The 15842-nt window shown below is 39.9% G+C and overlaps 1 protein-coding gene across 10 annotated transcripts in view; it reads right to left on the minus strand.

Moving 5' to 3' along the window:
• The window catches only part of ANKRD44 (ankyrin repeat domain 44), a 310935-nt gene that overhangs the window by 25515 nt on the left and 269578 nt on the right, over window positions 1–15842 (minus strand). For all 10 annotated transcript variants that reach the window (XM_061380553.1, XM_061380516.1, XM_061380505.1 and 7 more), the window contains one exon: window positions 9688–9759. In XM_061380553.1, the coding sequence (XP_061236537.1) occupies window positions 9688–9759 (72 nt within the window). The remainder of the gene's footprint in view (window positions 1–9687; window positions 9760–15842) is intronic.

Here is a 15842-nt window from a genome sequence, read left to right on the forward strand (position 1 = left end):
TTTCAGACGGCTTTTCTGTTAAACCTGGAGGAAAAAAAAATCACTAAAAACACTGTGGACTTTGTAATTCAACAGAAGCATACTGATCTTCTGTTACAGTCCAACATTTTAATTTCGACCATGTGATCCTGGCTGAGTTTCTTAATTTCACTTAGAGTTTGTTTACTCATCTATAAAGTAAGAGCAATAAAAGTTGCCTTCCAGAGAGGATGAGAAGAAATAAAACTTCACAGCCTTTGCATAGTGCAAAATACATGGTTGATGCTTCCTTTTCTCTTGTTTTCTCCATTGATTATCATCAAAACATAAACACAATTATGGAAGTATATTCCATATATTAAGGCCAAGTTCAGTCCTATTGTGAGCTCCTACGCTGTGTTAAAGTTAGGAGGCTTCATACTACTAAAACACAAAACTAAAAGTCTGAAAGGAAATTTTTACTAAGTCTATAAGGTTAAAAAACTGTAGTGCACATACAAGGTCAAGGATACTGAAATAAAAGAAGAAAAAAAGAATTCAGTGGGGGTGGGGGATGGTTGGTGGAGGGAAGTAAAGGAGGAGACAGAGGAAAAGTCTGTTCCCAGTGTCTTCAGTAGTCAAAGTCGCCTCTCATGTCTCCTATGCTATTTTTCCACTGCAGCAATCACCCTAGACACAATTTATTTGAAAAAATGCTTAGCGCAGACTAAGGACTGATTTCTTCAATACACAAAGAGCTTCCATAAGCCTTTTTAAAAACTAGGAAAATGTGTAAAGGGTATGAAAAGGCAGCTCAAAGAAAAATAAAAATAAAAGGTCAATAAACATATGAAAAAAACATGTAAATTTTTATGGTACTATTTTTTAACTACCAAACGGCAGTGATTAAGTTTGGGCATGTCCAGTATTAGTTAAGACATGGTGGAAAAAATCAATCTACACTCTGTTGGTGGCAGTATAGATTGGTGTGATATTTGTGAAGGGTGATTTGACAAACTCTATCAAAAATTTTTTTAAAAAAACAAAGCTGCAAATAATAAATACAATGATTTTGTTGTATGAAAAGCAAATATACTCAGATAGACACATACTTGTACCTATGTATATTTCTGTATTCATAGGAAATTTTAGAAGATACAAAGGAAACTTGACAGTGGTTACTCTAGAAATGACAAGTAAAGTAATAAGCAAATGGACTTATTTTAACTTATCTTTTTAAAAACTACTTGAATGTTTTTCTCTGTACATATCAACCACAACAATAACAAAAACTAGATTAAAAGGACCCACAAGATTTAAAGAGTACGAAAAGGAATTGTTTATAAAACTTTCTTATATTATTTTTATGAATGATTATGGTTATATTACATATTAAACATATATATTATATGTGTAGTATAATAACTCATATGCTGATGAATCCCAAATTTATATCCCAGTTACTTTCTAAGACTTGTATATTCAATTGCCTATTGAATATCTAATATACACCTCAAGCTTAACATGTCCCAAAATGAGTTCTTAATTTTCCTCCTAAAATTTGCTCCATCTCTGTAAATGGCAATTTTACCCTCCTAGTTGCTCAGGCCCCAGATTTTGGAGTCATCTTCGTCTTCCCTCTTAAGCCCAGGGTTGTGGCCCTGCACAAGAGCTTTGGAACACTGGGGTAAGCGAGTGCTAAAAATATCTTCCCCATCTCTCCCCACTGCCTACTATGCCCTGGTACAGGGATGTGTCTGCTGAAAGAAAGGGACATTTTTTTGTTCATCAACAGAGGTGTCATCAGGTTGTCAGGCACCTGGCAGGAAACAGCTATCCATATCTGTTACAATTTGCACACAGGTGTTGGGTACTAGTAGCCCTCAATGACATGATCATCTCTACTTTCAAGCCATGATCATCTCTACTCCTTTTTTAAAATATATACAGAATCTACCCAGTTCTACACTATACCACATCCTCTGTTGCCATGATGGCAAAAGCTTCCCTTCCCATCCTTGCTGTGTGCTGTGTTGTATCGCTCAGTTGTGTCCGACTCTTCGCGACTCCATGGACTGTAGCCTGCCAGGCTCCTCTGTCCATGGGGATTCTCCAGGCGAGAATACTGGAGTGGATTGCCATGCAATGGAGGCTCCAGGGGATCTTCCCAACCCAGGGATCGAACTCAGGTCTCCTGTATTGCAGGCAAATTCTTTATCATCTGAGTCACCAGCAAACTATTACTGAACAGCCACAAGATGAAATCTTTGAAAACTCAAGTTGGACATAGCACTCCTCGATGAAAACTCATTGGTAACACAACCCAAAACTTCCCATGACCATTCAGACCCTTAGGATTTGGCTTCCCTCACCCTTGATCATCAGCATGGCCCCTCATTCACTATGTTCCAACCACAATAGCCTCCCCTCCCCACTCCCTATGATTAAAGAAAGTATGTTCTCCTCTCAGCCATTGCATCTGTACTTTCTGCTTGCCCTGCCTGGAGAGTTCTTCCGCCTCTAAGAGCCACATGGCTTTTTTGGTAATTCTGCTTCAAACATTTCCTTATCTAGAGGCTTCCCAGAGCCCAATTAAAATAGATCACTACCGTGTTCCTCAACACATAAGGCACTCTCCAGCCCACTTATCTTGCTTTATTTTATCTTTATAGGATTTATTATCACTTGAAACTTATTACATATCTATTAATTTGTTATCTAAGATTGGAGGTACTTTGTGTGTATTGCTCACTACTGTATCCTAGACTCATGCACAGCACAGAGTAGACACTCAACAGTAAGTTGAGGAATAAATGAATGAATATAATTATATTATCATTTATTAGTATTAGTGATAAGAATATATTTTAAAAATAGCAACTATTTATTGAGGGCACTGTGTTGAGTGCTAATCTTGGCAAACATCCTTTTTATAGACAAAAACACAAATCAAGCAATGATAATGAATTCATCCAAGATCACTTAGGAAGTGACAAAGTCAGGATTTGAAACTCAGAATCTGTGACCACTAGTATCTACGCTTCTAGGCAGTGTCTTAAGATCTTTCCCAGTAATTCCATTTAACTGACTTTCAAAATATTTTTGTGCCTACATATAATGGGTCAGAGAGCTGAGTAACAAATAGAAACCTAAGATGGAAAGCCTTTAGTCTAATCTAACTTCAGAAGCAACAGCTAATTTCATGGAGCACTTGCTGTGTGTCAGGCAGGATTAACATATAGCACCTTATTTGCTAGGACAACCCATGGCTTGGATGCTACTGTTATTCCCATTGTTACTAACAAGGACACAGAAGGCACAGATGTTCCTCAACCCTCTCATGGGCACACAGCCTTCTATGGTGGAGCTGGAATTCTCAGTCACACACAGAGCCTGAGCTGTGGGCTTCTTGTGAGCATCTACAGAAAGTGTGTGACAGGGCCATAAGGTATACATTTATCTTTTTTATTATAGGAAGTTTCAAACTTATACAAAGAAAAGAGGATAGTGTCATGGATTCCCAAATATCCATCATCTAGTTTCAGCCATCATCAACTCATGCCATCAATTTAAGCCAGCTTGGGAGCACCTATCCTCCTGTAAAGGTGGAGCATCTACATTAGAGTATAAGTCAGTCTATCTCACTTGACCCTGGGCTTGAGCCTGTCACTTACTTGAACTTGAATTTGTGTAACACCTCTTCTCATTTTAAATTGTAATGGTAGTCACTGGCTCAGTTTATGTAGAAATCCTGACTTTACATCAAAGGGACATGAGTCCACATAGATAATAGCAGGTTCCAGATGCTATTTGCAAATGCTCCTTTCTTCAGTGTCACTTACTATGATGACAAAGATAGTAAACATTTACACTTTTTGTTATTTGACTTTAGTCCAGTTAAAAAGCAGAGACATTACTTTGTCAACAAAGGTCCATCTAGTCAAGGCTATGGTTTTTCCAGTGGTCATGTATGGATGTGAGAGTTGGACTGTGAAGAAAGCTGAGCACCGAAGAATTGATGCTTTTGAACTGTGGTGTTGGAGAAGACTCTTTAGAGTCCCTTGGACTGCAAGGAGATCCAACCAGTCAATCCTAAAGGAGATCAGTCCTGGGTGTTCATTGGAAGGACTGATGCTGAAACTCCAATACTTTGGCCACCTCATATGAAGAGTTGACTCATTGGAAAAGACTCTGATGCTGGGAGGGATTGGGGACAGGAGAAGAAGGGGACAACAGAGGATGAGATGGCTGGATGGCATCACCGACTCAATGGACATGGGTTTGGGTGGACTCCAGGAGTTGATGATGGACAGGGAAGCCTGGCATGCTGCAATTTATGGGGTAACAAAGAGTCAGACATGACTGAGTGACTGAACTGAACTGAACTGAGGAAAGTAGAATTGGCAACTTATAAACTGCATGCATATCTACAAAGCATGATGGCTAACATATTTAGATTAATAAAGAGAAAACTCAGAGCAAAAAGAAACGTATGTGGGGAGGAAGCTCATGTAGAGGGATCAGCACTGTTCAGGACTGCAGAGTTACATCGCAGGGCACGAACTTAACTCCCGTACAAGACCCCTGACGTTTCTCCTTTTCATTCTCACAACAAAAAATAAGTCCATTTGCATGTGTTAAATTTACTACTGCCATTTCATTCTTTAGATATTTCCAAGTGTATTTCATTTCCACATTAGATCATGCTTATTTTATTTGCTGTCTCACAAGATTCTGCGTATTCAGTTCATGGATTGCCAGTGAATACAAAGAATGTTCTTGCTTTACCATAGCAACTTGAAGTTCACTTTGAAGTATAAAACTTTCTAGTCCTCTGACTCAAGGTGGTCTAAAGGTGGTCACAGCTAATGTTATAACAGGGCCGGAACCTAAGTCATCTGATGGCCTTTACTTTTGGGCTTCCCTGATGGCTTAGCGAGTAAAGAATCTACCTACAACACAGGAGCTGCAGGAGATGTGGGTTCGATCCCTGGGTTGGGAAGATCCCCTGGCGTAGGAAATGGCAAGCCATTCCAGTATTCTTTCTTGGCAAATTCCATGGACAGAGGAGACTGGCAGGCTATGGTCCATGGTGTTGCAAAGAGTTGGGCACAACTGAACACAGGAGCACAGCATAAACAGGCTCAACATTAAAATGAAATAGAGTGAAACCTGCTGAAGGAAAGGTTCAGAATTCCAATCCATGCTTTCTTCTATACCAGGCACTTGAAAATTCAGAGAGGATGGTTGAAAGGCTAGATTTATGTATAGAATTCCCCTTGTCTCTTCATTTAATCAAGCCTACATCTCTTGAATTTTAGTATGCAAAAGCATTACTATACAGAGTTGAAGACATAAAACTATGTATATTAGACATCCAGGGCAATTTAAGGGAAATAATAAAGGTAAACTTGATAATACAAGAATTTTCACTTACCTTCACACTTTAGAGCTTAACCCTAGAAACAAACTACCATGTAATATGGGACTCTATTCTATGGCTAAATGCATGCATGACTCTATCTTTAGGTGGTTATATGGTTCTTAAAGTCTATAAAAAAGAACACAATAAAACTTCAAGTTCTCTGAAAGAGATTCAGGTAGTAAGGAAAGAAGATCTTTCTCATGTCGGCAGTACATGATGAACCAAGCTCGTACTTTTCTTTCTATTCCCATCCTAAATCAGGTGTTCAGTGGCTAGTTCCACAAATAATTTTTTAAATAACTCAAGGAAGAAGTAATCACACAAAAGAACAAATATGTTGGTTCAAAAAGCAAGTAGTATTTTGGCTTTCAATAGATAACCCAGTTTAAGCCTTCACTAGAAGTAGCAAACATTTCAAATTTTTTTACAAAAGACTTTAAAATATCTCATTAAGTAACTTAAATATTTCTTAAACATGATTAATTTCTTTAAATGTTTTAGATTGGAACTGAGGGCAGCAGGAGAAAGAATTTGGAATCTCAGCAGAATCCATGAAACAACCGGTCCATCTGGAAAACTCGACAGCTGGAGCCTTTCATTTGCATAGCCTTGTTTCTCAATTTAATTTTTTTCAAGTGGATGAAATGCTTATGAAATTCACTGGGCGGATAACCCTGGAGACTTGAATCATTCAGCCAGGAAATAGTAACTCAAGGCAGGTCAGGTTTCTTGGGGGCAGTCAAGATTTGGGGGCATCTGGTTCTTTTTCATTGTACACTCGTCCATGGAAGAAATAATATGTCTAGAGTTTTAATCAAGTTAATTGCTACAGAAGGTCCTGGGGAGGGTGATGGGCATACTTCTGGGGTTCTTGGAGCATATACTAATTTCTTTAAAAAGTGTCAGCATTTACAGGAAAAAAATGCAAAACAGTTTTAGAATTAACCCACTGCTATCACCCTGTCAAAGTCATCATTATCATGGTTGTCTTATTTCTGCTTTGTTCCCTGACAATTTAAACTCAACATAGAAGCTAAAGTGATCCTTTTAAGATAAAAGCCATATCACATCATCTGTCTCCTCAAAACCCTCCAAATGGTTTCATATTGTGTCAGAAAAACAGTCAAAGTTCCCACTGGAGTCTGAGGCCCTACCCTGCCTCCGTGCCGCACTCCCCGACCTGCTGACAGTATGCGTACCTCATCTCTACCACCCTCCCCTCATCACTCTGCTTCAGCCACGGTGGCCCTGCTGTTCTGGGAACACGCCAAGATGCTCATTCCAGGGACTTTGCACTTCTGCCCGGAACACTCTTTGGTCAGAGACCAAATGGGTAGCTCATCGAGTTGCTGTTCAAACAAGAGATTCTGCGCTGTGAGAAACATCACCCCGTCTGCCACCTTGACGCGCTCTACCTCACTGCTCCTGTTGTAGCGTGAGCAGCATGCACTTCTGGCCATCTGCTATGTTGTCCATTTACTTGCCTACTGTCTTTCCTAGACTGGACACCCTACAAAAACAGTGGTTGGATTTTGTTTACTGCTCTCTCTCCAGCTTCTGAAACCGTGCTTGGCACATGCACGGTCAGTACATGTTAAAGGAAAGAATGATACTGATGTTACTAAGAGCAAAGATGAAGCCCCAGCTGATTCCACATAAGCTCCAGGTGCTGTTCTAACTGTTTTACATGTATTAACTCATGTCATCCCCACTACGGCCCTATGACAGAGATACTGCTGTTCTCCCCATATAATGGGTGGGGAAACTGAGACACAAGAGGTTAGTTTTTGCCCAAGATCATACAACAAATTAACAAGTTGGCAAGGGTTTGGGGATTGTTAATTAACTCACTCCTTTTTAATTTACAGATGGGAAAACCATGTCCAGGTGAGATGCTAATGAGAAGACTGCTGGCTGGGACCCCCTCTTTCCAGGGGGTGCTTACTAGACCCCTGCCAGCTGGAGAACTAACCAAGCCCCTCTCTCTCCAGTGATACCATATCACCCTGTCTTTACATGACTGGAAACCCATAACACTTAGCAGAACACCTAGCACCCAGCAAGCACTCAATAATTTTTGAAAGAAAAAAGAAAAAGAATGAGAGATTATAAAATTTTTGGAAGCTGAGAGGCTCTCTTCTCAGATTACCAGCAGGCTTAGCAATGCAATCAACCACACTGTCAAAGGACATGAGAATTCTATCTGAGATAACCTTTCTGATAGGCATCTCTTAGGGCAGCTAGAGCTTCTGTGAATGCCCAGCCTTGGGCTAACTTCCCCAGGCCCAGCAGATGGCTGAGCAGAGGTTCTAGGGTCAACCTTTAGAGCAACCTGTTTTGTTTTTTGTTAAGTCACTCAGTCATCTCCAGCTCTTTGCAACCCTGTGGACTGCAGCACACCAGGCTTCCCTGTCCATCACCAACTCCCAGAGTTGCTCAAACTCATGTCCATTGAGTCAGTGATGCCATCCAACCATCTCATCCTCTGTCATCCCCTTCTCCTTCTGCCCTCAATCTTTCCCAGCATCAGGGTCTTTTCCAATGAGTCAGTTCTTTGCATCAGGTGGCCAAAGCACTGGAGCTTCAGCTTCAGCATCAGTCCTTCCAATGAATATTCAGGACTGATTTCCTTTAGGATTGACTGGTTGGATCTCCTTGCAGTCCAAGGGACTCTCAAGAGTCTTCTCCAACACCACAGTTCAAAAGCATCAGTTCTTTGGTGCTTAGCCTTCTTTATGGTCCAACTCTCACATCCATACATGATACGGGAAAAACCATAGCTTTGACTAGATGGACCTCTGTTGGCAAAGTAATGTCTCTGCTTTTTAACACGTTGTCTAGGTTTGTCATAGCTTTTCTTCCAAGGAGCAAGCATCTTTTAATTTCATGGCTGCAGTCACCATCTGCAGTGATTGTACTAGGAGACAACTGGTATAAAATTTTATACATATAAATATCCACCCACCTTTTTTACTCTAAGCCCATGTCCAGAAGAAAGACTCGTGGACATTTTGGCTTGCTTTCACAGGACTCGGCGTGTGCATATTTATCACTGTGCATACAGTGGTTATGTCGGTAGATGTGGCAGAGGGTGGTGAGTGAGATGCTAGCAGATGGGCTGGTGAGTACCTGAGGAGCCTGGCAAGGAGGAAAAGGCTCCATGGAGTGTGATCAGTTCATCCCAGAACTCATGGGATGGCCTCATCCCTTCCTTCCTACATTCCTATCTGCCTCAGTTCACCCCAATCCTCATCCCTTCCTACCTTGGCTGAATTTCTATGTGTCTCCATCAATAAAATACTCCTCTCAGCTCTCCAAAATCTCCATCTCAATTTTTCATCAGAATGAAACTGAAAACGTGCTTATGTGTGCGTGGTACTGAGTGCAATGTCATAACTGTTAAACATAGAGACCCAGCATCCTACTCTTCCCAGTATCCAGTCTCTAGCTGCGTCCAAACATCTTGATGGCCCTGTACTGTGGTCTCACAACTCAGCAGTGCCTTGCGCAGGTGAGCTGGCTGCTGTCAGTCCGAGAGGTTTCTAGGGAACAGCTGTTGATTAGCAAGACCTTCACAGACATAGAGTGGTGGTAAGCTTCTCAGTTCTGTCACCCTCAGGGAGAGTTTGGTGATTCTCACTCTAAGCTACTGCATTTCCTTTCAATGATGGGATGTGGAGAGGAAGCTTTATTGGTGACAAAATAACTCCTGCTCGCCTCCCTAGTGGCTCAGATGGTGAAGAATCTGCTTGTCATGTCGGAGACCAGAGTTTGATCTCTGGGTCAGAAAGATCTCCTGGAGAAGGAAATGGCTACCCACTCCAGTATTCTTGCCTGGAGAATTCCATGGACAGAGGAGCCTGGTGGGTTACACTCCATGGGGTCGCAAAGAGTGGGACACGACTGAACATCTAACACTTTCACTTTCACCTCCTTCCCAAATCTCACCAGATTACAAAAAGCAGGGTCTGATTCTTCCTATGAGACCTCGATTTCAAGCCTCAGCAGAAGCTGCAGAGTCGCTTTCATGCATATTTTCATCTTGCTCTCACAAGTCTGTGTTTAAATATCTCACAAGTTTTTAACTATGGTATTCAATTATCTACAGTTCAATGCTTGTTGTCTATATTTACATCTCTAAAATAAAAATAAAACATTTCCTCGGTTAGTAATTATTATTACTAGATAATTTTAAGCACTGCTAAAATGTGTAACAATTGCTTTCCTTTTAAGAGCAGCCTACTCTTGGGAACACTTAGGGTTCTTCTGTAACACGGTGAAGCTACCCACAGCATCTGACTTACAGCTAAATGGAGTGGACTCTTGGTAGCACCGGAATCTGACTCTTCAAAAACACTGTTGGTTCTTTCCAAAAGCTGTGGAGATGAAAAGAAAACAACAGTATGTGAGTACAATCTGCAGAAGGAATCCTACTTTACGGATACTAATGTTGACATAAATGAGAAAGAAGGCTTCAGAAACTTAAGAAACCATGCAACTTATCAGAAATACAAGAAATCAAATACAGCATATCTAAAACAAATATGCGAACTGAATATTTCAACTTCTAGGTCATCTTAGCATTTGCTATTTTTTAAAAAAGCAGCTTTCATACTTGAAAAGTTGCTCAGCTTCACCAGTCTAGAAAAATAATTCTTGTTAAATCTACTTCCCACCCAGTAGTTAGTCATAATGAAAAAATGACAGTACCCAGGGTCTATTCCACTATCAAACACATATTTACTGGAGATAAGCATTGAAAAGACATATGAAACTCTTATTTTCATGAAGCTTACATTCTAGAGAGAGAACACAAATAAACATACACATAAGAAAATAATCTGGTAGTGAAATATGCTTATAATGAAAATAAAGTAGGGTGATGTGAAATGGAGTGACTGGGAAGCCTTTTACAGCTGACGGCCAGGGGAGGCTTCTCTAAGGAGATAACAGTTAAAGTGGGACTTCAGTAATGGGAAGAATTGCGGCTGGAGAGCATTCTGGGAGGAGGGAGGAGTTAATGCAAATATATCCAGTGGGGATAAACAGAGTGAGCTCAAGGAATGGAAAGAATAGTGCGATGAGGGCATGATGTTGGTGAGGGTATCAGGTAAAAGACATTTCCATTGACTCTTGTTGGAAGAACAAATTGTTAAAACCTTTCTGGGCAAGTTTGTGCATATCTTTGACATCAGGAATTAATTCATACTAAATTATTAGACAAGCACACAATGACACGTGTATAAAGAAACATATTCATTTAAAAAATGTGCCTAGACACTGCTCCAGGTAGTGAAGAGTCAATAATAAATAGTATATTTAACGATCCATTTTCTCAAGGGGTGGGGGTGTCAGGCAATAAAAGAAAGTCATGTAATTATTTAGAAAGTCATAGGTACTGTGGAGAAAAAAACAGAGAAGCGTTTGGAAGGCTGGAAGAAAGGTCAGTTTGCAACTTTAAATACGAGATCAGGAAAGGTCTTACTGAGCAGGTGACGGTTAAACAAAGTGTGGAGGTGGTAAGAGAGCCATGTGGTATCTAGGGGAAGTGCATTCCAAGCAGAGGGGTAAACAATTGCCTAGTCCTTTAGGGACAGAGATGTTTAAGATCATTTATGAGATGGGGAACAAGGATGAGAATAACATCCCTCTCCTAGACTTCCCAACAATATTATAAACACCTGTCTTTTAAAATATCAAATTTTAAAATTTTCTGTTTTTCTGCTTAAAACAGCTAGCATGGCTTTTGTTTCCTTCAAATGCCTGGCTGATTCAAAAAGTAATACAGATTTAAGTTTTCTTAATGAGGGGTGGAGAAAGGGGAAATACACCACTCAGTACACTAGAAAGCGAAACTTCCTAACATGCTCTTTATTCATGTGGAAAAACACATATTAAAGCCATATGTGTGGAAAGATACCATTTTCATTTCAAGAACAGTATTGATACATCTACATATGCCGGAAAAAAAGGTGAGAAACATATACCCTAAAATGTTGAATGTAGTAGCCTAAAAGTGGGAGTATAGATGATTTTTATTTTCTTCTTTATCTTTCCTGAATTTTTTTTTGGGGGGTGAATGTGTATTGGTTTTGTAATAAAATCACTAAAGCTGTTTCTGTTTGGAATAAAAGTGATGAACATTCCTTTTCATTTACTAGAATGATGTTCACAGACCCCTAGGTAGGTCCATCCTAGACCTGGGCCTAGTTCTATTTCTGTGGCTCTTTCTAGTTCTAGTTCTGTTCTAGAACTTCTTTCTAGCCAATGAATGTGAAAAAAAAAAAAGAGGCTGCATTCTCTGGCAGATCAAATATCAGTGTAAACTTGATTATCTAAAAGCACACAATTTCAAATTTTCAAGTAAAACAATACAAATAATTATATCAGAAGCATGAGGCATTATATATTCATTTTTATTAGTATAAGAATAGAATTTGGAACTGAAGCAATCTACAATACATTAGAATAATGAGAGTAAATTTCATTTTAACTTCAAAGCAAATAACTTTAAAAACCAATCTGCTGTACAAAGTTGAAATAAAAGCAGCCTCAACTGCTTGAAAAGGCTAGAGAACAGCTGTTCTTTGCTTTGTTTTGCAACATTATCACCTGCAAGACTTCCTGGAATTGACAGTGTGTACCAACTCCAAATCCTGTCCTAGAACGAACTTTTAATCAAAGGAACAGAGAATCATTTCCACTATTATTACAAACACGATGAACAGAAGCAAGAAGACAATATACTGTTTACAGTCACAAATCAGCCATATTCCCAGAAGATTTACTATGGAAGACTATTTTTCTACATGTGTACCTTGATCATCCTAATAGCATGGGATGCTTTAATTTAGTCATTTGCTTAATGCCATCTATATGGGGGCCTCTGGGTTAGGAACCAGATTCAACTGTGCAGTGAGCAGATGTGGTCACTGACCTGGGAGAGCTTTGAGGCTAGTGGGGAATCCACAGAAGTTAACAGGTAGTGAAAACAGTGAGGCAAGAGCTAGGATGCAAGATGATATGGGAATATGAAGGAAGAGGTACCTGACATAACCTTGGGGGCTCAAAGAAGATTCCTCTGTAAAGGAAGTTTTAGCCTGAGACCAGGATGGTAGGAGTCTGCCAGGCAAAGACAGAAGGGACTATTCAGGCAGAAGAAAGAGCTTGTGAGAACAGTGAGTACACCATCAAAAGCTTTAAGTTCAATAAGACTAGATTAAGTTCAATAAGACTAGATAACACGTAGGAGTGAAGAAAGAGTGAGGAGCAATGAGCTATAAATGAAAGCAGACAATAGATTAGGTACAGGGTGATCATATCATTACTGTCCAATCCTGGCCATTTTTCAGACTGAAATTGGGCTGGGATAATAGCCGTAAGGGCTTCCCTGGTGGCTCAGATGGTAAAATATCTGCCTGTAATGCAGGAGACCTGGGTTCGACCCCTGGATCAGGATGATCCCCTGGAGGAGGACATGGTAACCCACTCCAGTATTCTTGCCTGGGAAATCCCATGGACAGAGGAGCCTGGTGGGCTATAGTCCATGGGATCACAAAGAGTTGGACAAGATTGAGCAACTAACACTTCCACTTTAAAGAGCTGTAAAGCAGAGCATCAAATCAGGATAATTCCTGAGACTCACTGAAGTGCTTTTAGCAGGGAAGAGACATGATCTTGGTCAGATTCTTGGGTTTCATGAAAACTCTTGAACTGCAGTGTGGCAAATGAGCTGCAGTGGTGCTTGGGGCAGGTGAGGACTGCAACTCTAGGAGCAGGGAGATCGGTTAGGATATTTCGACTACAGGATTGATAAATTGTGAATTAAGTTGCTGAGAACTGACGGTGGCCTGTACTGCAAAAGAGGCAGAGGAAATGGAAGGAAGTGGGGATATTCAGGACTTTTATTCACTCCTTTATTCATTCATTCAATAATTACTTATTGAGTGCTGTGCCAGATACTGAGATTTCCAGTTCTCAAATAGTTCCTACCCACATGAAGCTTAGAGCCCAAAAGGCGTAATGGGCACCATTCATCGACTGAACAATGGAGGAAGGGGAAAGAAGAGTCAAGAATGACATTGAGTTTTCTTGCTTTGATAACAGGGTGAATGGTGATGCCTTCTTTAAGACAAGAAACAAAGAGAAGGCACAAGATGAGGGGAAGGAAAATGCATTGAGTTTTAGTTTGAAGTGCTTCTGGGACATTCAAGGCTAGATGTCCACTGGACAGATGGATATAATGTTTGAAGCTTAGAACAGAGATCTGGGCAGGAGTCATGGATTTGGCGATCATCAGCAATGGCTGAGACAGGACGCCTTCACTGTGGATGAGACTGCCTGGGAGAAAGTGTAGTGAGAGAGGACCTAAGCCTCAGGAACCTCAATTATTTAGGGTTTGGAAGAGAGTCTGTAAAGGAGGCTTGAGAAGAGGAGGGTTCAGAGAGGTAGGAGGAAAACCTGGAGAATGAGGAGATGATGATGCTGGTGGCGATGACGGTGCTGGAGGCCATGATTACCATGATATGAAGGTGGTGGTGGTGATCAATGATACTGTCATCTCACTGATGATAACCAAAAGTTATTAAGCATTTACTATGAGTTAAGCATTCCACAGATCACCTCAACCCATCCTCAGAAATCCATTAAGTAACTTGCTCAAGTTTGCACAGCCTGGAAAATACAAATCATGGAATTGAACCCAAGTCTAACTCAAAACCTATGTTATTTATCCCATAAAACACCTTCCTATCAACTGATAAGGTGAGACTTCCCTGATATTTCAAAGGGAAAAAAAAAATAGGGATGAGGGTAGGAAACATGAAGAGTTTTTTTTATGTGCATTTTTTAAAATACAAATTGATTTATTTTAATTGGAGGTTAATTACTTTCCAGTATTTTTTTTTAAGTATGTGAGTCTTTTTATGTCTCTAACTTCAACAACTCCCTTTGATCTTTGAGATTTTCCTCTTTGTTTCCTAAGTAGTGGTAAGTAGTCATTTTAGTTACACAGCACTCAAAGGGAACCTTAACTGGAATCTAACTTCTCTAAGATGCCTCTTCCTTTGGTGGTGGTTGTTAGTTAAGAAGGCAACGTGAAAAAGTAGGGAGAAAAGAAATCTGCAAGTCATTCAAAAGTGACATTTATGTTTAGACTTCTCTTTCTAATTTAAAATTGATTCTAAACATATCAAGTCCAAGGGATGAAGCAGATACACAGCACTGCTCAGAGACTCGAGTCTGCATAAATGTCTCAGGGGAGGAACATGGGGCCCAAGAGAGACAGAGAGCTCCCAGCATGACTCATTACACAAACTCATACTTAAGCCTGTAGTTTGCAATATTACTGGAAAATAACATTGCTCTACAGAGATCACCCTCAACCTACCTTGTCAAAATCCGAAATAGAATGGTTCTTTTGAAACACAGTTATAGCTAGGAATACATGTTGAAGAAGCAGCATTATAAAAAGCAGTGAGTTCTGCACATAAATCTTGTAGTTATAAATCAAATAATATAAATTTATATGTATAATACCAAGCCAACAAGTTATAACTTTCTTTATTTTAAGACCAATTCCACTTAATATATCCTCTGGCTTATCATCAACATTTACACAATCCATGCATTCACATGCTAGTTTCCATGTTGAATTATACTCATAAATCCAACATACACATCCAGTACATTGCCATTGGTTTCTACTGGCACAATAAAAAATTTACACTCACTTCAAGGATTGACTTGGTTCTCTGCCTAAACAATCTATTATAATGGCTGTTTTAATAAAGTCTTTATCTGGACTACTTAATCTTATTCCTTGTTATCTATAAAATCTCAGAAATGCTGCTTTTCTCAACTGATCAATCATTTATGAAGCTTGTGTAGAGAGTCTAGCACTGCTTGAGCCCACAGCCTCCTATCACCTTGCATTTGCCAAGACTCTCTGGGCCAAGAAAACCCAGAAGGTCTGAGATTTAAGCTACTCCCAACCTCAATGACAAGTAAAGATGGGCATCTGAGGTGGGAATTAAGAGAAAAAAGCTAGGGTGAGAGCAAACAGACTTTGTTTGTGAAACATGAACCCTCTATCTATTTCAGCTGGATGGTGGTGGTGGTGGCTGGGATGTTCTATAACTTTGGGGGGCTGAGAAAACAATTGTATAAATATTATAGCAATTCATAGGACACTTTTAGAGTTTGGAAAGCATTTCCACAGGACTGGAGGGCTCACACAAAGAACACCTCAATGTCTTAGATTTAAAAGCAGCGGAGGTAATAGAAGGCCAAGTTTAAGCCTCTTTCTCTATAAACTGAATCTGTAATGATAAAATCAAGAATAAATATGAACTTGACGGTAAGCCAACTGGCCGCTGGGTTAACAAAACAATGATCTTATCCAAAATTGAGAGGAAACACATAAATATTACACTTTATAAGTGCTTTATAAGTAGTATGG

This window comes from Bos javanicus, chromosome 2 (assembly GCF_032452875.1).
Source record: "Bos javanicus breed banteng chromosome 2, ARS-OSU_banteng_1.0, whole genome shotgun sequence".
NCBI classification, from domain to species: domain Eukaryota; kingdom Metazoa; phylum Chordata; class Mammalia; order Artiodactyla; family Bovidae; genus Bos; species Bos javanicus.